Source organism: Muntiacus reevesi, chromosome 2 (assembly GCF_963930625.1).
Source record: "Muntiacus reevesi chromosome 2, mMunRee1.1, whole genome shotgun sequence".
NCBI classification, from domain to species: Eukaryota; Metazoa; Chordata; class Mammalia; order Artiodactyla; family Cervidae; genus Muntiacus; species Muntiacus reevesi.
Genome location: NC_089250.1, coordinates 178,542,990 through 178,568,735, shown reverse-complemented (window position 1 = coordinate 178,568,735; position 25,746 = coordinate 178,542,990). Strand labels below are relative to the sequence as shown.

At 45.4% G+C, this 25,746-nt stretch overlaps 1 protein-coding gene across 1 annotated transcript; it reads left to right on the top strand.

Annotated features, from left to right (window-relative positions):
• Positions 1–545: 545 nt before the first annotated feature.
• KPNA7 (karyopherin subunit alpha 7) lies at positions 546–24,050 on the top strand. Its single transcript, XM_065920205.1, has 10 exons — positions 546–611; positions 2,535–2,660; positions 6,408–6,490; positions 6,912–7,180; positions 8,560–8,642; positions 10,120–10,383; positions 12,217–12,450; positions 14,690–14,872; positions 19,027–19,173; positions 23,937–24,050. Exons 1-10 carry the CDS (start codon positions 546–548, stop codon positions 24,048–24,050), a joined length of 1,569 nt encoding a protein of 522 aa, XP_065776277.1.
• Positions 24,051–25,746: the final 1,696 nt, after the last annotated feature.

The window sequence follows — 25,746 nt, the reverse complement described above, 5'->3', positions numbered from 1 at the left end:
GCAGGGAGAAGAGTGTGGAGGCAGTTGCCAGGGTGTGGGTGGGTGAAAGATGACCATGGGCTGGACCTGGTGGAGGAAGCCTTCCAAAGGATTAGGAGTGGGTCATGCTTAATAAAGTCCTAAACTAACGTGCCTGTGTGGAAGGAGAAGACCGTCTTCATGTCATAGCCTGCTTGGGCCCCTCTGCATCCTGCACATATGCTCTATACAGAAGTCCTTGGACCCCACCGCATGGAAGGGTTCTCTGCTTTCCTTCCAGCCTACCCTAGCCATCAAAATATAGTTCAAACCAAAGTGTCCCCCAAAGCAGTACATTTCCCTTACCCCTGCAACCCTGGGCTGGTCCCCTCTGAACTCCCATGATGCTCACTGCCTACTCAGCTGGCGTGTGATGCCTATGGATGCTGACTTCCTGAGTCTGCTCCCTGTTGGCTGCGGGTCCTTTAAGGGCTTAAAGTCTGGATGGCTTTAACATAGTAACCACATACTGGGCCCTGAAAATCTCTTTGAAACTACCTACAGGTGCTTTACTTTTTCCAGTCAACATGCCAACTTTGGATGCTCCGGAAGAGAGGCTGAGAAAATTTAAGTATCGGGGCAAAGATGCATCTGTGAGTATGAAGGAATGCCTTACTCTGTCAGGGATGAGTTCGGTGGTCCAGTGGTTAAGACTCCATGCTTCCACTATAGGGATTGCAAGTTTGATCCCTGGTTGGGGAACTAAGATCCCACATACTGCACACAAAAGAAAAGGCATATGGTTGAAATGCATTAAAAATAGAGTGAAGGGTGGGAGAAGATAGGGTAACCAAGCAAGTATTGCAGAGTGTTCATTGTGGGTAAGTGCGTGGATGTTCATTGAATAATCCTTTTAACTTTTACGTATGTTTGAAATTTTTATAATAAAATATTAAAGGTGGGGAGGATCAAGCCTCATGGACTTTGTCGGACAACTGTAGACTCAAATTAGGGTCTCCATGTGGTCTTGAAACTATTAAACTTCAGACCATCAGTTTCTTCATGTATAAAACAGGGCTGATAACCTACCTCCAGGGGTCTGGGTAGCAGCATCAAGTGCCTGGCATATAGATGCTTACCTGCAGTCCTGCATGTCAAGGGGGGCTCACCATGGAGCTGAGATGTTGGGAATACAAGTACCGGCAAGCATGCTTTGTAAAGAGATAGAACTCAGGTGTGAAAGGTCCACACTGCTTTCTCTACTGGGCTGAGCATGAGGCCTGGGTCAGGGAGTCTGTGCTGTGTGTGAATCTAACCCTCATTCAGCTTCTCTGGTCTCCAGGTTTCCTGTCTATCTCTATGTCCTATATCTATGTATCAAGTTGGCTATGACTTGGGAATCTGAAAGGCAGCTGAGGATAAGGAAAGCGCTAGGTCACAGTTGCCCAGTTAGGACACTATCAGAGCCAGTTTCCTTTCGCTTATACCCTTCCAACAAATGTGGCTTGTCTGTCTTCCAAGACCACCGCAGATTAAAGGGAACCAGTTAGAACGCAGGAATGGAACCCTGTATGTGGACAGCAGGGGGAAGGGTCAGGAGATGAGAAGGTAGAAGCCAAAGATACAGAGCCCTCTTTGGGGAAAGGCCACTTAGTGATGGGACCAGCACAGCAACCGGCTCCTTAGGCCCCCAGTGTGTCCCCGCCTCTCCAGATAACACCACAGTGACCTTGTTTTCTTTTCTTTTTTTGGCCGCACCATGTGGCTTGTGGGATCTTAGCTCCCAGACCGGGGACTGAACCAGGGGCCCAGAAGTAAAATTGCCGAGTCCTAACCCCTGGATCACCAGGGAATTCCCCCTGGCCCTATTTTCAAGAAAGGATTAAATAGCTTCTTTAAAGAACTGCAAGTATTTAATACACACTAACTTCCTTATAATCAATATTTTAAAGCCTTCAACCCCAAACTTATCTATCCATAAAGATTAGATCATTTCCCCAGGATTCTCAATACTGTGAAGTCCGAGTTTTGCCTGATAAAAGAAGAAAAGAATTTATTTTTTGGTTGGTTTTTTAGAATTTCCATCTTCCTCTGGTGTCCAAGTAAAACTCTTGGGATTAGCCCAAGGCTTGAATGAAACACAGGCTGTTACCCAACAGCAGAAGTGGTCGAGGCCATCTGGGGCCTCGGTGCTCCCTCCAGTCCCCTGCCCCTCCTGGGTCCCCACAGCTGGCAGGCCCAAACCTGCTTTTTCTGGGGCTAATTAGCACCAGTGAAGATGCACTCAGATTTGGGGTGATGGGATGCCTGGGTCAGATGTCTCTACACCTGCCAACAGGCAGGCATAATCTTCCTTCACTTTGGAAGACTGACTCTCTAGAGGTGGTGAGGAAGAGGAAGCCAGGGAGGTGAACCAAGCTGACTGTTGCCCGGCTCTGTGATCTGAACTCTTCAGCCTGTTGCATCTGTGAATGTGAAATCAGATGCTTTGAAGTGTGTTCTGAAGACAAGTTGTGGTGGCAGCCTGACCCCCACCCCCAGCTCTGAGGGCTCCCATTCCTTCTTCTCCTCACTAGGCGAGGCGGCAGCAGAGGATTGCGGTCAGCCTGGAGCTCCGGAAAGCCAAGAAGGATGAGCAGGCCTTGAAGAGGAGGAACATCACTAATGTCTCACCTGACCCTGCTGATCAGCAGACCAAAGGGGTACGTCGGGAACATGGCATTTAGAGCAGTTGGGTGTAAAAATACATCTTTAGTAAGTTTCTTTGCCCTTAAAATGTTTGATTGAGAACTTGCAAGTTCTAACTGAGGCCCTTTAAAGAAAGACGTCGAGAGATGGTCATTAGAAGTAAACTGATGTTGTCAGAAAGCTAAGTGTCGTTATCTCTGTGGGATAGAGTCTGGGATCTATGTTCTAACAGGAGATGGAGAAGGTGGTACTTCTCATTGAAAATTCACTTGCTTCCATTCAGCCAGAAACAGAAAATGAGGGGTCACGAAGGTTCTGTCTCAGCGGAGGCATCTAGTTACTCAACTTGTCAAGTCTTACCTCAGACTTGAATGCTGTCATCTCTCTTCCATTCTGCATCCATCTCAGCCTCCCTCGAAGCAAATCCTGGGATGAGTTTCAGGCCCATACGGTTATTTCTTCTTTAAATCTTTGTGAAAGTTCACTAGTGAAACTTTCTGCGCCTGGGCTTCTCTTTGTGGAATTAAAAAAAATTAGTAACTCAATTTCTTGTTATAGGTCTCTTCAGATTTTCTCAGTCACCTTTGGGGATTTGGATTTCTTGGAATTTGTCCCTTTCATCTAGATCATGTAATTTGTTGGTGTACTCTATTTATTGAGTCTCTGCTGCTGCTGCTGCAAAGTCACTTCAGCCGTGTCTGACTCTGTGCGACCCCATCCCTGGGATTCTCCAGACAAGAATACTGGAGTGGGTTGCCATTTCCTTCTCCAATGCATGAAAGTGAAAAGTGAAAGTGAAGTCGCTCAGTCATGTCCGACTCTTAGAGACCCCATGGACTGCAGCCTACCAGGCTCCTCCGCCCATGGGATTTTCCAGGCAAGAGTACTGGAGTGGGGTGCCACTGCCTTCTCCGACTGAATCTCTAATTTTGTTTAATTCTGTAAATTCAGTAGTTACGTCCCCAATTTTATTCCTGGTTTTAGTAACTTGAGTCTTACCTATTTTTCTCTTGGTCTATCTAGCTAAATATTTGTCATCTATATTGCTCTTTTGAGCCAACTTTTTGTTTCATTTTTTTCTATTTTCTCTTTCTGTTCCATTTGTTTCCACTCTTTTTAAAAATATTTTCATTTTTTCTGATTATTTTGGGTTTTAAAAATCTTTTATTTCTCATATTTTAAAGCGTGAAAATAGGTCATGGGTTTTGAGAGTTTTCTACTTTTTCAATATAATACCTGCATTTATGGCTACATATTTCCCTTTAAGTTCTGCTTTACTTGCATCTCATCAGTTTGGGTTTATCGTATATTTGTTTCATTCATCTCAAACTGTCTTCTAATTTCCCTGTGGTTTTCCATCAGTTATTTAGGAGTGTGTTGTTTAATTTTCACAAATCTATATGTCCCAAATTTCCTTCTTCTCTTAGAGTTAATGCCTTTTAAAAAATCAATTAATGCATTTATTTTTGGCCGCCCTGGGCTCTTTGTTGCTGGGCTCAGACTTTCTCTAGTTGAGGCAAGTAGGGGCTACTCCTCGCGGTGGCGCGCTGGCTTCTCACTGAGGCGGCGTCTCCCGTTGCAGAGCACAGGCTCTAGGCATGCAGGCTTCAGTAGTTCCGGTGCAGAGGCTTAGTCGCTCCCTGGCACATGGGATGTTCCCAGACCAGGGTTGGAACCCATGTCCCCTACCTTGGCAGGTGGATTGTTAAACCCTAGACCCTGGAAGTCCCCACATTTTCTATTATTTGTTTTTAATTTCATTGCACTGTGGCTGGAGAATATACTTTACATGATTTCAGTCTTTTCAACTTTACCGAGACATGTTTTATGGCCTAGTATATGGTCTATCATGGAGAATATTCCACGTGTCCTTGAAAAAAAAGTCTATATTCTGTTTATTGGTGTAGATGTCTATCAGGTCTGATTGATCTGTAGTGATGTTTAAGTCTTCTGTTGCCTTGTTGACAATGAATCTGGTTGTTCCATCCATTGAGTGTGGGGTTCAAAGTCTCCAGCTGTTATTGTTGAATTCTCTATTTCTCCCTTCAATTTTGTCAGTTTCTGCTGCGCATAGCTTGGGGCTCTGTTGTTAGGTGAATATGTGTTTATAACTATTATATCCATTGATGGATGAATTGACTTTTATTATTATAAGATGTCCTTCTTTGTCCTTAGTAACTTTTGTCTTAAAGGTTGTTCTGTCTCATATCAGTGTACCCACTCCAGCTCCATTTGGTTGCTATTTGCATGGTATATTGTTTTCATTTCCTTTCCTTTCAACTCTTTTTTGCCTTTGAATCTTATGTATGTCTCTTGGAATTTCTTGGTGGTCCAGTGGTTAGGACTCCACACTTCCATTGCAGGGGGTACCAGTTTGATCCCTGGTCAGGAAACTAAGATCCCACTTGTCAAGCAGCACAGCCAAAAAAAATGTGTGGTTAGTCTATTATTTGCCCCCAACTATTATCTAACCCCCTCTCACCCCCAAGCAACTGCGAATTTGTACCACTTCCTTGAATTGTTTTTAACAAATACCTCCAGGAAAAAGACTTTTTTCTTTATGTGAGGTCTGAGTCCAATAAAATATAGTCTTACAAATGGGATCTCCCAGGAAACCACCAGAAGGATCAAATAATAACTCTCTGGGAATGAGGTTTTAAGGGAGAACCAACCTGTTCTGCCTCCTCCAGTGCCTGCTGGGCTATTGGTTTTTAAAGCGCCCACGGAGCTGGGGGAGGAGGGGTGGGGTTAAGGCAAGGCAAAATGCTTTAGTCCTTGCTGTTCTTCCTGGGAGTTAGACAGTTTTCTTGAGTAAACCCATTTGAACTTGAATAAAACAAATTGCTGCAAACTTTTGGTCAGTTTCCAGAGTTGTAAAAAAGTTGACTCTATTTTTCAGGTTTCTCGTTGCCTTTTTGGAAGAGAATTTTGAGGTCCTGACTCTGCCATTTTTGCTGACATCCCTAGCACGTCTTTCTTCTGGCTGCGCCGGGCCTTCATTGTGGCGCATGGGCTTTCTCTAGTTGTGGCGGGGCGAGTGCTGCTCTCCCGCAGTGCACGGGCCTCTCCCGGTGGAGCACGTGCTCCAGGGCACTTGCAGGCTCAGTAGTCACTGCTTAGTGACTTAGGCTGCACAGGCTTAGCTGCCCCGGAGCACGTGGGATCCTCCTGAAAGTGGAAAAAAGAGAAAAGTACAAGTGTTAGTTTGCTCAGTCATGCCCTGCTCTTTGTGACCCTGTGGACTGTAGCCCGCCAGGCCCCTCTGTCCATGGAATTCTCCTAGCAAGAATACTGGAGTGGGTTGCCATTCCCTTCTCCAGGGGATCTTCCCAACCCAGGAATCGAACCCAGGTCTCCTACATTGCAGGCAGATTCTTTACTGTCAGCTACCAGGGAAGCCCGGACCTTCCCATGCCAGGGATCAAACCCATGTCTCCTGTCCTGGCAAGTGGCTTCTTAACCACTGGACCCCCCAGGGAAGTCCCACTAGCTTCCCACTAGCTTGTATGGGAGTAAAAGGCTCTGGGGACCCAAGTGATAATAGGAATTACCTCTCCCCCAGAGCATGGGGAGTGTCCCACGAATCCGTGAGACCTATGAGAGCACCAAGAGTTCTTCCCTCTCCTAATACAGACCAGCATGCAGCTTGGGATGTACTGTTCAAGCCAGCTTCTTCTAATCAGATAGATGCCGAGACTAGATGACCTTCATGGTTCCTTTTGGCAGAGACTCTGACTTGAATCTGTGGTCTCCTTATACAGGACAGCCTCACCCTGCAAGAAATAATCAGTGGTGTCAATGCCTCGGATCCAGAACTATGTTTCCAGGCCACCCAAGCAGCCAGGTATCACCAAACAGACTTGTATCATCAACGGGTTCCTAGCCAGATTCCACTGGCCTCTTTGGTCTCTTGACAGTGGCGGAACACCTACAGGATGTAGGAAAAAGCGAGTCCATCCAAAAGTGAGATGCAATTGCTCCTCTACACTGTCCTTGAGAACAGCTTAAGATATGCAAGTGTTGTCAGAGATGAATGGCTTCATTTAAATTGGTCTCTGCAGAAATGGAGGCTCATAGATAATAAGTAAAAATGCTGCTTCATCCCCGCAAAGTGCCACAGGCTGAGTGTGAGGATCCGAAAGAGCTCTGGCCCAGCTGTTTGTCTCATTGGATAGTTAGGAATGCCAAGAACATCCATAAAGGGGCTTCTCCCTTCCTGACTCACAGGATATGTTCTTGTCTTCCTTTTCTCTCACACTGCAAAGGAAAATGCTGTCCCGGGAGAAGAACCCTCCACTGAAGCTGATTGTGGACGCAGGACTCATCCCCAGGCTGGTGGAGCTCCTGAAGTCATCCCTTCACCCCCGCTTGCAGTTCGAGGCAGCCTGGGCTCTGACCAACATTGCTTCGGGGGCCACGGAGCTGACTCGCGCCGTCGTGGACGGGGGTGCCATCCAGCCCCTGGTTGAGCTCCTGTCTTCCCCTCACATGACGGTGTGTGAACAGGCCGTGTGGGCCCTCGGGAACATAGCAGGTGAGGCTCTCCCCACCGGGGAGCTGAGAAAATAGTGGGCCGGGCGTGTGGCATGCCAGGGGAGTTCTTTGGGGAATGCTGTAGATCAGACACTCTTAAGTATACAGATACCTAGCAATGCTGGCAAGAGTAGAACAGGCTTTACCGAAACTCAGAGTCAAGTTCAGAGGCCAAAAACTGAAGCTGAAACGAGGTGACGTGTATTCTGAAGCTCCAGGCTGCCTCGGGACCTCTGCCAAGACTGGGGTCTGACAGCCTCAGGGCTTAGCGGCTTCAGGAACAAAAGACAAATCTCTGTTGACACTGCTCATCCAGGGTGGGGATATTCTGACAGACCCTTACATCACCCAGGACCGTAAAAGAATTCTACCTTCAGTGAAAGCTGCCCAGGGAACACACACATACACACAAACGTTTGCTCAGTGTAGGGGAAAACTCTCCCCATGAAAACGCGACCCTAAGATCGGCCTCACAGATTTAGGACTGGATGCTATCTATACTCCCTGTGTGGCCCGAGAAAGCGCAAGCTGGGGATGCGGGCTGCGGGGGTGGAAAATCCAGGATCCCAGGCTGAATATAAATGTGATGTCTCTTGGGGGGGAAACTCAACTGGGCCCCTCAGGGTTTTGACAAATTAAGATCAACCAAATATTAGCAATTTCAAGTTCAGAGAGTCAACAGTCCTCCGTGACCGCATCAGCAGAAACAGACAGTGATTAGATCTCCAAGGACTCCGCGTGATGGGATTAGCAAACAGAATATAAAATAAGTCTGCTTTTAAAACGCTCACAGACGTAAAGCATCTGTTACAGAGACTTCATCTCTCGTTTGGCTCGGTGCAGTGAGGAACAGGCAGAATCGGGTGATGTAGTGTGGTGTAGCTTACAGCTTGCCTGATGGTTGAAGGGCTGAGGTGTCTAGGGTCTAAAGTTGATCTTCTAGCCCGAGTAGCAGATAGCTGTTGGCTAGCATCTATCTGTCTCCCAGACTTTGTTTTGAGTTGCATTCGGGAGTTGCCAAAGCCTTCTGGGAAGACAGTTTGGTCTCTAGTGGCCTTTGTCTCCCGGGAACCATGCTGTGAAATGCTGCCAGCATTTAGAGCGCACTTCCTCGGGTCTGGTTGCCTGGCTCCTTGATGGGCCCAGAGACCATGCTTCTAGCAGTCCCTGCTGTGTGGTAGCTGTTTTCCACATCAGACCATCTACTCAACCAACATGTTGGAGACCCAGGGGTCTAGTTCATGGTTATACTATCTGCTTGCCCAACCCAGGAATGACTTTTGGCTTCTCACCCTTTGCAGAGCCTTTTGAAGAATTTGTCACCCATCCCAGGACTCTCTCTGTTCCCTCTTAGAGTGTTGTATTCTTATCTATTTGTAGGTGATGGACCAGAATTCAGAGACAACGTTATCTCAAGTGATGCCATTCCACATCTGCTGACCTTGGTTTCGTCAAGCATACCAGTTGAGTGTCTTTTTGATGAAGTTCATTAGCTCGGTACACAAGTCCCCATAGTTGGGAAATGGGGAATGTGCCCGGCCTCTTGCAACAGCGATGATGAACAAGGCCTCGGACTGGGTATCACTTTGGGGAGAGGCTGTTCACATTACCATCAGAGGATGGTAATGCTGATCTTTGGAGTAGGGGTGGAGGTTGGAAGAGATCCACTGGAAGTTTTTCTAACCTTAAAATCCTGTAAAAGTAGATGACTAAGCTGCCTATTCAAGGGGCACAGAAAGAATTAGTGGCTCACCGGTACTGTTCCTGGGTAATAAAATAGGGTCTAGGTTCGAAGCTTAGAGTCCAAGTGGATTGTTGTGGCAATAGTAGAGGACTCCCTGGGTTAGGAATGAAATTCAGATTCTAGATTTGCCTTAAACAAAAATGAGAAGGCTGCTTCTGAATGTCAAGGGAGGGACTTCCGTGGTGGTCCAGTGGTTAAGACTCATCGTTTCCAATGCAAGGTACCTGGATTTGGTCCCTGTTTGGGGAACTGAAACCCACGTGCTGCAATAAAGATCTCTATGACCTGGTATGGCCAAATAGAGAAATAAGTCTATTTAAAAGAATAAAGGACTGCATGCCCTGCCCTCAAGGTGAGAGAGAACTTGATATGGTTGAACTGGAAAAAGCCTGGCATGATGAAGGGAGCTTGCAAGCAGGGAGCAGTGTAAGATGAATGGCAGGTGGGGCAAGGGACTTAGACATCAGTCGGGGAAAAAGGAAGCCTTGGGAGGATGTCACGGCAGGAAGTGAAGCGACCTGATCTTTCAGAAAGACCCTCTGGCTGCTATCATAGGATTAGAACTGAGGGAGATGGGGAGGCACGTGGACCTGGCTTGCTGCTGTGATGGGCACAGAAGGGGGAGGCAGAAAGAAGGAGGATTGGCCCCAGGTTTCAGCTTAGGTTGTTTAGAGGACCCTCCTCTTAGAGATGTGGGGAGGGTAAAGGGGAGAAGGACCTGGGGCCCTAGTTGTACATATTAAGTTGAAGCCAGTGAGAGGCACCGAGCAGCAACACCGGAAAGGTAGCTGTGCTTGTCTGTCTAGATGATGCGTACACATGTATCATCCAGCTGGGCGAGGTCAACCAGAGCAGAGTTCAGCCAAGTCTAAACTGGCCAGCTGCTTGCTTTTTTATGAATGAATGAATTTTTAATTCTTGGTGGTGTTGGGTGTTCGTTGCTTTGCGAGGGCTTTCTCTACTTGCAGCAAGTGGGGGCTACTCTCTAGTTTAAAAAAGCAAACCACAACAACATAAAAATAAAGCTCCTTCTCTGCGCCGCTCCAGGGCTTATTGCCTAGAACAAATTCCTGTTTGAAGCTCAAATGCTTTGGTTCCTACGGATCAATGCTATTGATCGAGGATGGCTGGGACACATTGCCGTGGGCACGTTTCCTCCTTCGTTCCCAGTGCTAGAGGCAGTCTCCTCGTTACAGGTCCCATTCCTGCGGAACATCGCCTGGACCCTGTCCAACCTGTGCCGGAACAAGAACCCGTACCCCTCCGACCACGCGGTGAAGCAGATGCTGCCCGCCCTCTTCTACCTCCTGGGGCACCCAGACAAAGAGGTCCTCTCAGACACCTGCTGGGCCCTGTCCTACCTCACCGACGGCTGCGATGCGCGCATCGGCCAGGTGGTGGACACCGGGGTCCTGCCCAGGCTGGTTGAACTGATGAGCAGCTCTGAACTCAACGTCTTGGTAAGCGTCCTGGGTCCCGTCGGTCTCCGTAGGGGCCTTAAGGTTAGAGTTCGTGGGTCATCATCACTTGAGCAGGTTCTCTTCTTCCTCACCCCCCAGTCTCCCCCTGTTGGTATTCATCCTTTACCTGGAACAAAGCTGGTCATCTGTGTTTCCTTGGTCTCTGCTGCTCTGTAACCAAAGATCTTAATCGACTTTGATCCAAAATCATAGGGGTATTCAATGACTTACTTTCTCTTAATCTGATAACTAGAAAAGATAGAGAAGCACCAGTTAAAATTGCCTATTTAAAGATAGAGAAGCACCAATTAAAATTGCCTCCACCTAGTGAAGTGTTCTGTTTTGAGAAGTTTTCTTTGATGTGAACCATTGTTAAAGTCTTTATTGAGTTGGTTACAATAATCTCTTTTATGTTTTGGATCTTTGGCCACCAGGGATCGAATCCACACCCCCAGGACCACTAGGAAAGCTCCTAGTGAACTAGTCTTATATGGCCTTTCCTTCTACTGTTCTTTGCATGTAGATGTTGACAAGTTGGGGTATGTGTGTGCACATTTTAATGTAAAGCTTATAACATTTGATTTTTTTACTCTAGTAGAAAAGTTCCCCCTTATCCTCTCCCCAGATGGTTCCCTTAGAGTACGTTAGGTATAGATGGAAAGTAAGTAAAGCCAACATCAAATACGTGACTCTGTGACATATGTCACTTGCATAATATACTTCACTGGACATGTAGTTTGAAGCATGGGTACCCCTTTTGATTTCTATGCCTATAATTGTATATTATGTAATCTTAGTGATCATCCATTCAGAGATGAGCATATCATTGCTCAGAAGTCAAGGCTAGTTTGGGGATAGTGTTGGGGGCATGAAGGTGTGAAGACATCTTCTAGAAGTTGTTTATCATGAGGGCTTGGGGCCCAAATGCAGCAGACTGGCAAGGCTGTGTTTGACCTGTGGCAATACTTACACCGCTCACTGGAGTAGCAGATACCTAGTGTGATAGGTTAGGAAGATTCTAGAACTGTTGATGGGCTGTGCTGGGGCTGTCACTATGGTACAGAGAAACCAAAATAAACCCACAGTCGACCTTCCTGGGCTTCCTAGGTTGCTCAGTGGTAAAGAATCCACCTACCAATGCAGGAGCCACAGGAGACTTGGGTTTGATGCCGGGGTCGGGAAGATCCCCTGGAGGAGGAAATGGCAACCCACTCCAGTATTCTTACCTGGAGAATCCCATGGACCGAGGAGCCTGGTGGGCTACTCTCCATGGGGGCCACAAAGAGTCGGACACCACTGAGCTACTGAGCATGCACACACGCCCCCATGACTCTCCTAGAACAGTTGTCTTGAGTTCAAACATAAACCCATCCTAGGGACCTTCAAAGATACTGAGGGAACCTTTATGAATACATCCCCAAAATGCCACTGGGACTTCATTAGCTCTAATTAAATATGCAAAGGAAGTTTGATATTTATGCTAAATACAAATTCAGTAGAGATGATTACATTATAAAGATGACCATCAATTTAGCAACTTTCCCGACATAAGGACATGAAAAGGAGAGCCCTGTTTGGTAAATGCATCACTTGACCTCTGACCCACTTGAGCTGAAACTACTGGGAGGCTGACAAGTACCTTTAAACTATGTAAACAGCCATGGATGCCCTGAGTGGAAAAGGATCATGGATATAATCATTGTTCACAGGCTTCCGGAAAACCATCCGAACAGTACGACAAATGTTTGGGAAGGCATGGAGTTTGGTGCGGTGGTTATCTTCCACGATGACAAATTTGCAATATTGGTTACACTTCTCATCTTGGTCCCCCAGACCCCCTCTCTCCGCACCGTGGGCAACATCGTCACGGGAACGGACCACCAGACCCAGCTGGCCCTGGACGCAGGCATCTTGAGTGTGCTGCCCCAGCTCCTGACGCATCCCCGCTCCTCCATCCAGAAGGAGGCAGCCTGGGCCCTGAGCAATGTGGCCGCTGGGCCCCGCCAACACATCCAGCAGCTCATCGCCTGTGGCGCCCTGCCTCCCTTGGTGGCCGTGCTAAAAAACGTAAGCGGCCCACGCGGCATCCCTGACAGAAGGCTACTTTGCGTTGGGCTGTGCATTCACCTCCTGTAGGTATTCAGATGCAGACTGAGAAGCAAAATTAATTGAGATCATGACAAATCTACAAAACATTAGTTTCCTAACTCTCCCTGAAAAAAAAAAAAAGGCGGGCATGCCACTTTGGATAGCCCGTTAAAAATTTAGAAGACTTAACAAGTCAATGAAAAGGTGATCCCACAGCTCAAATATCCAGAAAAATATTGAGCTGGTAAATACTGGCTAATCTCTAGTGTTAAAAAAAAAAAAGTGCCACCTACTTTCCTTGGCAAAAATGAGAGGAGATTTGGTTTTGTTTTGTTTTAGGAGGAAAAATATATCAGGTTATAGTGATGTTATACACTGAAGAAAGGATGCCTTTTCAGTATAAAAATCCCATCGATGAAAGCGTAAATCCAGATATACCAGGAGAAATACACTAAAGCTTGCCTCTTCCTCCTGATTCCCACTTCCTTTCCCCAAGACAACTGCTACTATCAGCATTTGTTTCTGTCAACTTTTAGTGGATGAGCTATGTTTAAACCATCAACTTGGGAAACAGCTCAGGAGTGGTGACCTCTGGTTGGGGAAGGAGGTTCATCTCAGGCTGACTGGGGGGTCCCCAGGTGTGCATTAGGTACAGAAAACTAAGCCAGGAGTGCTCCCCAAATCATGGCATCTTCCAGTCTGTCAGATGCCTCCTATCCTGCGTCCTACCCAGAGTCTGTCTGTATTCAAATCGGAAGTATCTAGTTGGAAATCAAGGAGTGATCTTTTTTCCACAGTGTGCCTTTTGAACTCTAAGTTGCTTGCAGCCATATGTTATTTTAGTGGTTTTTTTTTTCTTTTTTCTTTGCTTTATTTATTTTATTTTTTGACAGGTTTATTAAATTATTTTTATTGAAATTTTCATTGAGATAAACATAGATTCACATGCAGTAGTAACAAATTATAAAGAGATATCCCTCATATGTTTGCAGGAGTTTCCAACATGGTAACATTTTGTAAAACTATAGTGTAGTATCACAACTAGGATATTCACCTTCATACAAACCACTGACATTATTTAGATTTCCCGTCTTACTTATTCTCATTTGTATGAGTGTGTGTTAGATTCAGAGGAATTTTATCACCCCTGTATGTTCTTTATCTACTGCCTTCATCAACACACTAAGAAATTACAACACAACAAAGATGCCTTCTGTTGATCTTTTAAAACCCACTTATTTCCTCACACCCTACTTTCATCTCTAAGTTCTGGCAACAACTAACATGTCCTTCATTTCTAAAATGTATCATATTTTTCTTTTTGCTTTGTTGTAAACTGAGGTCACAGTTTTCCCCAGCCTTAAAGTGGGAATAACTCCTCCTGCAAATGGATAAAAGGATCCCTGATAAATGAGTTCCATCTCTCTGAGCCAAGTGCTTCTTTTTATTTTTTCTCTGCTGAGTCTGTGTCGCTGCATGGGCTTGACCCTGGTTGCGGCGAGCGGGGGCCACTCTTTAGCTGCAGCACGAGGGCTTCTCCTTGTGTTGTTCTCATTTTGTTGTTGCTGCAGAGCACAGGCTCCAGCATGCATGGAGTTCAGTAGTTGCAGCTCACAGGCTCAGGTTTAGTGCTCCTCGACTCGTCGAATCCTCCCAGACCAGGGATCAAACCTGTGTCCCCTGCCTTCGCAGCCAGATTCTTTGCCACTGAGCCCCCAGGGAAGCCCCCAAGTGCTTTTCATAAATGTAAGGGCGGCGTTGAGTGAGATTTCAGTGGCTTTCCTGTGTCCCCACCAAGTGGGGTGCTCAGCTCTGGAGCTTCTTGTCCAAAGTTTTACTGGGGCAGAAAGACTAGAAATGTAGACGTGGGTCACTATAATATTAAAACCCCACCTGTCATTCCTAATCTGTACTGTTTACCTGTATTGGTTGATATTGGTTCTCTTTTTCCTATAACCTGACTCAAGGAAATGAGTCTGTCTGAATGTAGAACCTTCCTCGAAGACCCTACACAAGTCTGCCTTACCCCCTTCTTGGCTTCTCAAAGATGCTGTCTTCTGTTCAAAAACTAAAGGCAGGTTACCAAGGGACTCTGTGTAAATTGCACATGGAGTCCCGGGAACAGGTAGCCCAGTTCCCTAGGAATTGAACTACATCTGCATCCCTGTATTTAAATTCTTCAGAATCTGTAAAGAATGGAAATGTTCCCTTTGTGCAGGGAGAGTTTAAAGTCCAGAAAGAGGCTGTCTGGACGGTGGCTAACTTCACAACCGGGGGCTCCGTGGACCAGTTGATCCAGCTCATCCAGGCTGGAGTCTTGGAGCCACTAATAAATCTCCTCACCATCCCAGACAACAAAATCGTGATCATCATCCTCGACGTCCTCTTTTTCATCCTCCAGGTGAGCTGTTCTGAGCAGGTTGGTTTCTAAATAATAGTCTCTACATGAAGACATTTCATTTGGTCCTAAAAGCCTAACTAGGACTCTCTCTTCCTCTCCACTTCCACACTCCCCCCACCCTCTGTCCACACATCTGATGGATAGCAAGCCAAGAGGCCTTTCAATGAAGGTCCAGCATCTTCATTTTCTCACAGAAGTGTCTGGGTGGCCCGCATTGTTTTAGATGCTCAGGAAACGGCAAAGCAAAGCCCTTGTCCTGTAGAGTTCATGTATTAGTGGGGAGAGGAGCAGATGTATCGAGTAGAGAGTTGCTGGTAGAATATATCTGATGGAGGGGTAGTTACTGATGGCCCAGAGTGGGGAGGGCATGGTGATCTCTTCGATGCAATAGTTTGGAGAAACTTCACTGAGGAAGAACGTTTAAGTAAAGACCTGAAAGAAGTGAGTGAGTCTCGTGGGCACCTGGGAAACGGGTCTCAAAGTCAAGGAGGCCTTAAAAAGCAAGGATGGGGGTGTGGCCAGAGAAGAGCAAAAGGTGGACGCTCCTGAGAGACAGGCTTGTGATATCCAGGGGCAGGAGCACGGATGGTCTGTGAGAACGTGGACTTAGTCTGAGTGAGATAGAGAAACTAACCAAAGGTTTGAAGCAAGGAAGAAGCAGTCAGTGAGTCAGATGGCTGGCTCTTCTGGAAGATGAAACAGAATATACTTGGAGGAAGCAGCAGGACGTTAGCAAGGATAGACCTTGAGGGGCCATACTAGAGTTCCCACTTCCCAGTTCCTTTCCATTTAGCTGTGTGGCTGGGAAAATGTGTGGCTTGAGATAGTTCTAGAGAAGTCTTATTTCTGAAATAAAAGTGAGTTAAGCCAATATTTACATACTATCTATGTCAATTGTATACTGAACAACAAATTACCCCTCTACTGGCTTAAAACAAATATTGTGTCACACAGTTTCTGGGTTTAGGGATCTGACGCAGCTTAGATCTGAGGCAGATGGTTCTGGCTCAGGGTCTTAGAAGTTCAAGATGGAAACTGGGGTGCAGTCTCATCTGAAGGCTTGACGGAGGCTGAAGGATCAGCTTCCACAAAGACTCGCTCACCTGCCTAGAAAGTCCTTGTTACCGCATGGGCTGCCCGGGACTGCTTGAGTGCCCTTCCATCATGGCTGCTGGCTTCCCCTGAAGCAAGCTATCTTCCATCTTCTAGCTAGGTGAAGCTCCAATGTCTCGTATGACTTAGGAAGGAGGTCATTTCAACGACATCCTATTGGTTGCACAGATGACCCCGTTTCGGCATGGGAGGGGCTACTCAAGGGAATGAATATCCCGGAGGCAGGGATCATCTCAGGCCATCTTAGAGTCTGGCTTTATTCATTTGGTGAAGGTCTTTTTTTATGTGACTAAGCCATTGAAAAGTTTCAAAGTAACAACAGAGGACTCCTGTAAAAAGCTCACTTAAAGCACTCTTTTCATGTAACTGTCCCAGAAAGAACTGACCCCAGTCAGAAACGGATTGGAAACAGCCCAATTAGACACTAAGACTTTGAGCAAATCACAGATACAGGGTAGAGTCTTGGCAGCCAGTAGGCACAGGAGCAAAGCCGACTCACTGGATAAAGAGCCTGATGCTGGGAAAGATTGAAGGCAAAAGAAGGGGACGGCTGAGGATTAAATGGTTAGCTAGCACCACCGACTCAGTGGACATGAATCTGACCAAACTCTGAGAGCTAGTGAGGGACAGGGGAGCCTGGTGTGCTGCAGCGCATAGGGTCACAAAGAGTTGGATAGGACTCAATGACTGAGAAACAATAAGAACAAGGAAAAGTTGGGACATAATGTGTGAAAGCGAGCTTGGAGCTGCAGAAATCTGTTCATCTCATTCATTTAAATTAAACGCTTGGAATCTTTTTCTTGGGAGGAGTCTGGGCACGTCCCATCTGGAGGACCAGTGAAGCCTCTGTATCCAGTGGTGGTCCGTGGGACAGTAAGAAAGATCAAGATGAGATAGAAGAAGCTGGGAGAAGGCGAGGGTGGGATGTTTCGAGAGAACAGCATGTATATTATCTATAGTGAAACAGATCACCAGCCCAGGTGGGATGCATGAGACAAGTGCTCGGGCCTGGTGCACTGGGAAGACCCAGAGGAGTCGGGTGGAGAGGGAGGTGGGAGGGGGGATCGGGATGGGGAATACATGTAACTCCATGACTGATTCATGTCAATGTATGACAAAACCCACTGCAATGTTGTGAAGTAATTAGCCTCCAACTAATAAAAATAAATGAAAAAAAAATTTTTTTTAATTAAAAAAAATAAAAAGATAGAAGAAGCTTCAGGTGGGCAGCAGAGTGCGGTTGAGGTTTTTTGAAGTAACTTGGGGGCCATCCGCAGTTCTGTCCAAGTCCAGAATTCTTCTCCAGGGCTCCTTCTGCGCTGGGTCATCGCCCACTTCCCAGTTTTCTTGGAAACTAACCTAGCACATTGGCTCCTGCCTCTGTTTCTTTTACTCAAAGCCTAGAGCTCACTCTGGACGTACAGAGAGGACTAGAAGGTATCAAGACTTAGACAAAAGTGCAGGCTCTCATCAGATAAATTAAGGCCTAACCCAATATTTAATGTGATCCACAGGAAGTTTTGTTTGTGTGTGTGTTTATTACTGCTCACATAATAGCCAGCAGAGTCCTAGAGGATGATAAAGTTGTTTCTTTCTCTCTCTCCGCTTCTCTCAAAGATTCTACCTAGGTAAAAAAAACCAACCAAACAAACAAACAAAGATTCTACTTAGGTGAACTACTCCTTTCCTCTAAGAGACTTGGGTTCAATCCCTGGGTTGAGAGGATCCCTTGCAGAAGGAAACGGCAACCCCCTCAAGTATTCTTGCCTGGAAAATTCTATGGACAGAGGAGCCTAGCAGGCTATACAGTCCCTGGGGGTTGCAAATAATCAGACACAACAGAGCATACACTGCTTCTCCTCCTCCTTTCCTCTAAACACGCAACGCTCATTCCCTCATAACTTTGTCCTTGTCCGTCCTTGCCCAGGGGATGACGTTACTCTGTGATGGACCCTGGCACCATGCTGTTCATTACGAACCGGGTACTTCCCGACCCTTTTCTGCACATCCTCTATAACTTAAACCTCTGATCACTTCCTCTACTGTCCTGTCTGTTTTTAATCTATTTTTTATTGAAGTATAGCTGATTGACATTGTGTTCATTTCTGCTGTATAGCAAAATGATTCAGTATATACCCGTATATACACCCTTTTTTTGTATTCTTTCCTGTTATGGTTTATCCCAGAATATTAACTTTCTGTACTGTAACAATTCTGGTCTTGCCTGATAGTGTGAGCTGTAAAAAGGTTTTCTCTACATCCCACTTTTAATGATAGTTTTGTGGCCCTTGCCCATAGTGTATATACAAATGTTGAGTGAGTGAACGCCCATGGATGAGAAATCCAGGATCAGCACTGGATTCAATCCAGTCCCATCATTTGTTTCCAGGGACCTCACTAGCTGCCAGAGTCTGGCTTCTGTTACCCAGGGTCTCCTGCCTGACCTCTCAAGGCTTTCCAGGAAGCACAGGGCCAGAACATCTGCGTTTATGTAGCATCACTTGAATGTTCTTTCCTCTGTTTTGAAAATAATCTCCATTAATTAGAAGGGGTGTGCTTAGTCGCTCAGTTGTGTCCGACTCTTTGCGACCCCATGGACTGTAACCTGCCAGGCTCCTCTGTCCACGGGGCATTCTCCAGGCAACAAACTGGAGTGAGTTGCCATGCCCTCCTCCAGGGGATCTTCCCAATGGGATCAAACCCAGGTCTGCCACATTGCAGGCAGATTCTTTACATCTGTGCCATCAGAGAAGCCCAATTAGAAAGGGGATACCTACCAAATAGTGTATAACCATGTGTGTATGGATGGTGGCATATTCAGAAAAAAGAAATACTGTATTTTGTGCAATGAAGACAAACTTCAATAGATAGATGACAGTTACCCCAAAATGAGAGGAAGACAATGCAATTTTAATTCAATCTGGGAACATAACACTGCAGCTGCCCAGCCTGGAATGGGTGGCTTTGGTCTGATTCTACTGAGGTAAAGCCCCATGTCCTAAGGGCTTCGGTTCAGAGTCTCGCTCTTATATGGCCTGCAGGCAGCGGAGAAGATTTCTCAGAAGGAAAACATGTGTCTGCTGATAGAAGGACTCGGTGGGCTTGATAGAATTGAGGCTCTGCAACTTCACGAGAACCATCAGGTCGCCCTGACTGCGCTGAACATTATTGAGAGACACTTCTCCGAGGTAAGTGCCCAGACCTCCTGTGCAGGTGATCACCTGGCCAGGACCTGGGTTGTTCCTAGGAAGCTGGTGATGGACAGGCAGGCTTCTCTCATGATTAGGCCCTGAGCTTCTCCCCATCTGTATTATCGGGGCCACCTTTGAGTGGCAGCTTCTTGGTCCTAGGAAGCTTCTAGACCCCTTTAATCTCATAGACACTTGTCCTACTGCCTCTGGTATAGAATCTCACTCTTGTTTTTTGTTATTTTTCCCTACTTGCCTCTTCTGGGGGAGGGAGAGGAAAGGAGTATGATGCTAAAGTGACTTTGTACTGAGAAATTCAAACAACGAAGGGAGGCCAGCTTTTGAACAACCATTTTGCTCTTTAACTGTATTTTGTCTCTTTCTGGGCTTCCCTGGTGGCTCAGTGGTAAAGAAGCCACCTGCCAATGTAGGAGGTGTGGGTTTGATCCCTGGGTCAGGAAGATCCCCTGGAGGAGGAAATGGCAGTCCTCTCCAATATTCTTGCCTGGGAAATCCCATGGACCGAGGAGCTTGGTGGGCTACAGTCCATGGGGTTGCAAGAGAGTCAGACGCGACTTAGCGGTTGAACAACAGCAACAACAAATTGTCTCTTTCCAGAATAGGATGTTTGGGAATGAACTCTATAATAAAGGCTCCTAAGTTTCCTGTAGGAGCAGGGAATCATGATCAGATAGCATTAGATACTTTTAAAGACTTTTTATTGTAGTAAAACATATGTAACATAAGATTGACTGTTTAAATCGTTTTTAAGTGTATGGTTCACTGGCAGTAAGTACATTTCGCATTGTTGTACGGCCACCATCACCGAGCATCCCCAGAGCTTTTCCAAACTGAACCTCTGTCCCCATTAAACAATTATCACCCCCCTGCCCCCACCAGGCTCTGGTAACCACCATCTTACATTCCATCTCTGAGTTTAGGTACTAAACACTTCGTAAGAGGAATCTACAGTGCTTGTCCTTTTGTGACTGACTTATTTCACTTAGCATAATGTCCTCAAAGTTCATCCATGTTGTAGAATGTATCAGAGTTTCCTCCTTTAAGCCTAAATAATATGCCATCGTATGGATGTGCTGCATTTTATGTAGTCATCTATGAATGGACACTTGGGTTATCCTTTTGGCTATTGTGAATAATGTCTCTATGAATATGGGAGTACAGATATGTTGGAATTCCTCCTTTGTTGGATCATATGGTAATTCTGATTTTTTTTTTTTAGTTTTGAGGAACCACCATATTGTTATCTGTAGTGAATGTACTATTTTACATCAACACACACAGTTTCCCATTTTTTTTTTTAACATGCTCATCAATACTTGTTTTCTGTGGTTTTTAAATTTCTTCTTTTTGGTTATACTTTTTTGTGTGTTTTTTTTCGTTAAACTATTTTCTTTGTTTTTTTTTTTTTTTGACCATAGCCATTTTAATGTGTATGAAGTAGTATCCCATTGTTATTTTCTCCCAGTTTTGAGATGTAATTGATGCAGAGAACTGTGAAAGCTTAAGGTGGTTGGCATAATGATTTGATGTACATACATCCTGAAATGATTAACACAATTAGTTTAGTGAACATCCATAATCTCAGAGATATAAAATAAAAGAAAAAAATTTTTTTCCTTGTGGTGAGAAGTCTTAGGATTTACTCTCTTAACAACTTTTATATATAACATACAGCAGTGCTAATTACATTACTCATGTTAATTATACTTATCTATATAACCAGTCCATCCTAAAGGAGATCAGTCCTGGGTGTTCATTGGAAGGACTGATGCTGAAGCTGAAACTCCAATACTTTGGCCACCTCATGCGAAGAGTTGACTCATTGGAAAAGACCCTGATGCTGGGAGGGATTGGGGGCAGGAGGAGAAGGGGACGACAGAGGATGAGATGGCTGGATGGCATCACCGACTCAATGGGCATGAGTTTGAGTAAACTCCGGGAGTTGGTGATGGACAGGGAGGCCTGGCGTGCTGCGATTCATGGGGTCACAAAGAGTCGGACACGACTGAGCAACTGAACTGAACTGACTGATATGTATTATACTTATTTATCTTATAACGCGAAGTTTATGCCTTAACACTACCTTCATCCAATTCCCCTCCCCCCTCACTCCCACCCCTGGTTACCATGAATCTGATCTCTTTTTCTGAGTTTGTTTGTTTTTGAAGGATAATTAACCTACAACAGTGTGTTAGTACCTGATAGACGATATAGTGATTTGATATTCCTATACATTTTTAAATGTGTAGAAATCAGAAAAAGTCTAATTCGCATCTGTTGCCTTACAGAGAGATTACATAGTCATTGACTATGTTCCCCACACTGCATACTTCATACCCATGGCTCGTTTATATTGTAACTAGTAGTTTGTACCTCTTAATCTCCCTCGTCTATTTCTTTCATCCCCCTTAGGCAATCACATGTTCGTTCTCTCTACCTCTGACTGTCTGTTGTGTGGTGTGTGTGTTTTGTAGATCCCATATATAAGTGAGGTCATACAGTATTTGCGTTTGTCTGACTTCAGTTAGCACAGTACCCTCCAGGTCCACCCATGTTGCCACAGATGACAAGATTATGTTCTTTTTATGGCTGAGTAATGTTCTGCATCTTCCCTATCCATTCATCTATCAATGGGCATTTAGGCTGCTTCCATATTCTGGCTATTGTAAATAATGCTGCAGTGAACACAGGGCGCATGGATCTTTTCAAATTGTTGTTGTTCGGTCACTAAGTCGTGTCTGACTCTTTGTGACCCCATGGGCTGCAGCACGCCAGTCTCCTCTGTCCTCCACTATCTCTCAGAGTTTGCTCAAATTCATGGCCATTGAGTTGGTGATGTTATGCAACCATCTCATCCTCTGTCACCCCCATCTCCTCCTACCCCAAATCCTTCCAGCATCAAAGTCTTTTCCGATGAGTTGGCTCTACGCATCAAGTGGCCAGAGTATTGGAGCTTCAGCTTCAGCATCAGTCCTTCATTTTCTTTGACTATATATCCAGCAGTGGAATTGCTGTATCACATGGTAGTTCTACTTTGGATTTTTTTTTTTTTTTTGAGGAACTTCCATTCTGTTCTCTACAGTGGCTGCACCAGTTTACATTCCCACAAATACTGCACAAGCGTTCCCTTATCTCCGGATCCTCGCCAACACTTTTTGTTTTTTTGATAAGTCATTGTGACAGATATAAGGTGATATCTCACTGTGGTTTTTTTTTTTTTTTTTCCCAACTCACTGTGGTTTTGACTTGCATTGCCTTGATGCTTAGATATTGAGCGTCTTTTCATGTGCCTATGTCCATCTGTATGTCTTGTTTGGGAAGACAAGTCTTTTCAAGTCTTCCAACCACTCATATTCAAGTTTTTTTTTTTAATGTTGAGTTGTTTGAGTTCTTTGTGTATGTTGAATATTAACCCCATATCAGGCATATCATTTGCAAATATCTTTTCCCATCCAGTAGGCAGCCCTTTTCATTTTGTTGGTTGGTTGTTCCCTTTGCTATGTGAAAGCTTTTTCTTTTGCTATAGTCCCATTTGTTTATTATTTTTGCTTTTGTTTCCCTTGCCTGAGGAGACCTATCAAAGAAACATATTACTGAAAAAAAAAATATTACTGAGATTGATGTCAAGCAGCATGCTATGTTTTCTTCTAGAAATTTTATGGTTTCAGGTCTTTTAAGTCTTTAATCCATTTTGGGTTTATTTTTGTACATGGTGTGAAAAAGTTGTCCAGTTTGATTCTTTGATGTGTTGTTTTCCCAACACCATTTATTGAAGAGGCTGTCTTGTCCCCGTTGTATAGTATCTCCTCCTTTGTCATAGATTCATTGATGTTCTGTAGTTTTGCATTAGATATTTTTCATTTGAGGAAGGTGAGATCAAAGTTAAGTGGCCAGGTAAACATGGGACTAGGGGTTACACTCTGTTAAGTGTCAAACTTGAGTCATTAGCAAAATCCAGAGCTATACAATCAATATGACCAGGTTAGTGGTTCTTCCTAATGAGAGGCAGCTGATTTTAGTTTGGGACCAAGAGGATGCTCCCAGAGGAGAAATGACCTGGGGCAGTGATTAGCATCTTCTGGGTTAAAGGCTCCTAAGAAAACCTTATAATTAGGAAACTCATCCTTTAAAGGGGAGAGTTCTTGAGGAGCCCTACAAGGGCTCCCGGTTAAAGACTTCTGATCTAGAAGTAATAGCTATCTATACCTATTGTATCCTTACTCACTATAAGGTTGATGTTCTATAAAGCAAACTGCTTTTTTAAACAAGCCCGACACAAAAGGGCAAATACTATATGATTCCCCTTACGTGAGGGACACGCGGTTGTCAAATTCACAGAGAGAAAGTCAAATAGTGGTTGCCAGAGGCTGGGACGGGGAAGGGAATGCTGCCTTGTTTAATGGGTACAGAGTTTTAATTGGAAACGATAACACTCTGGAGACAGATGACGGTGGTTGCAAAGCAATGTGATTTGTCTACTGTGAATGTGAACTTCTAAAGCCACTGAATTGTCTGCTTCGTGGTGTAAGATGGTACATTTTATGGGATGTACACACACAAGCTGCATTTAAAGTCCATCTGGAGAAATAGTTCAAGGCTTCTCTCCTCTGATCTCTCCTCTGGGAGAGCCTCAAGGCTGACTCAGAGCAAATTCGAATCCACAGAAGATGTGAAGGAGTCCATCGCGCAGGGATAATGTGCTGAGAGCCTGAAGGTATAACGGTGTCTCTTCTCCCCCGAAGGAAGAAGAAACTGTCACAGCCTTACCAGCCCGGGACCAAGATCACAAATTCTTAAAGGACTTAACAAACACATACCACTGCTGCACAACTCCTAAACCGGGACCCAGACCCTAGGACTCACTTCTTTAAGAAAACCCCTTCCCCTTGGTATACCACAGGTGTAAAGCTTTTAAAACTGAATGTTAATAAAATTTTCCACATTTTCACCTCCACCCATCAAAGATGCAATTAAGCCACTTGTGCCCAAAAGCCACGTGGAATCCATCTCCTAAGTGCGTGTGGTTTAGCAGTTCCCTTTCAGGATCTTCAAAGAAGATCTTCAGAGTAGGGTGGCCTAGAGCTCCCCAGACAAACTTGGGTGAGTCGTAGGTATGGTTTGACCAGTATTTCTTATATTTATTTGACTGTGGATCCCTGACCCTTTTCCTTGTCAGGTAAGGCTTGTTCATACAGAACGCTCTGCAGGGAAGGCTGTGTGGGCAGTGGTCACAAGGAGGGTGACGAGGATGGGAAGAACCTAGAGACACAGCGCTAGGTGGTATGGGAATGGATGCGGGTGGTTTAAAGCAGGATTGGACTCGATTTGTCTGATGTGAGCGTAGATGAAATCAAGTTATATTTTGCTCTAAAGTATCGCCCCAAATGTCATGCCCAAAGCATGTTCTCACTGGTCCTTGATAGGTGGGCAGGGAAGTTGTGTGGGTGTCCCTCCGAAATATGACTGGAAGGCAGCTCGTGGTCTCATTCAATGATGAGAACAAATCCATGATTCAGTGGACTCTGGGCTTTCCCGTCGGTATCCTCATCTTCTGGGGTGACTCTGCCAGCTTCTGAGGGCTGTGTTGGTGGGATGGGATCCTCAAAGGGTTCTCTCCCACACAGAAGTGGAGGGGGCCTGGGAGATTCCTCTCAACTCCCTCTCTCTCTCTTTTTTTAAATCAGCTCAGGACATCTAGTTGGGCCCATCTTTGGCCAAACAGAATTTCACTCTCTGAGGACTTTGAATCTGAGACCCAGGGGTTGAGCCTAGAAGAAACAAAGAATTGGCAAGTGTTTGCTTCAGCAGCAGCAGTTTACCCTCAGTGGGATGGGTGTCCTCAGTGATGCCTGCTTCCTGCTTCTCCAAGGCTGCCCTTTGGTCCTGTATATTCTCCTTTGTTCCTCCCATAGACTGTCTTTTTTATTTTTGGCCATGCCATGTGACTTGTGGGACCTTACTTCTCTGACCATGGATTGAAACCATGGCCCCTGGCAGTGAGAAGTGCCGAGTCCTGACCCCTAGACTGCTAAGGAATTCCTTAGATTGTCTTTTTTCAAGTAGCTGCACTTGGTTTCTGCTGGCTTGCAACTGAGAGAATCTTAACAGACACCCATGAAGAGTGAAGAACTAAACTATGACTAGTTATTATTTAAGTTCAGAAGATCTGATCATTCTGTCAAGACAGACATTGTATAAAGTTTGGATTTTTAAGTTAAACAGACAAAACTAATTATGGAGAACAAATGATATTTGTACCACTCTAGCATAGCTATCGGAGAAGGCAATGGCACCCCACTCCAGTACTCTTGCCTGGAAAATCCCATGGACAGAGGAGCCTGGCAGGCTACACTTCATGGGGTCGCGAAGAGTCGGACACGACTGAGTGACTTCACTTTCACTCTTCACTTTCTTGCACTGGAGAAGAAAATGACAACCCACTCCAGTGTTCTTGCCTGGAGAATCCCAGGGACGGGGGAGCCTGGTGGGCTGCGGTCTATGGGGTCGCACAGAGTCAGACACAACTGAAGTGACTTAGCAGCCACAGCAGCA

Excerpts from the sequence above, each read along its gene's own strand:
- KPNA7 (XM_065920205.1), top strand. The coding sequence starts at position 546 with ATGCCAACTTTGGATGCTCCGGAAGAGAGGCTGAGAAAATTTAAGTAT. Across the intron at positions 612-2,534 it reads ATCGGGGCAAAGATGCATCT|GCGAGGCGGCAGCAGAGGAT; the intron begins GTGAGTATGAAG and ends TCTCCTCACTAG. Across the intron at positions 7,181-8,559 it reads GGCCCTCGGGAACATAGCAG|GTGATGGACCAGAATTCAGA; the intron begins GTGAGGCTCTCC and ends ATCTATTTGTAG.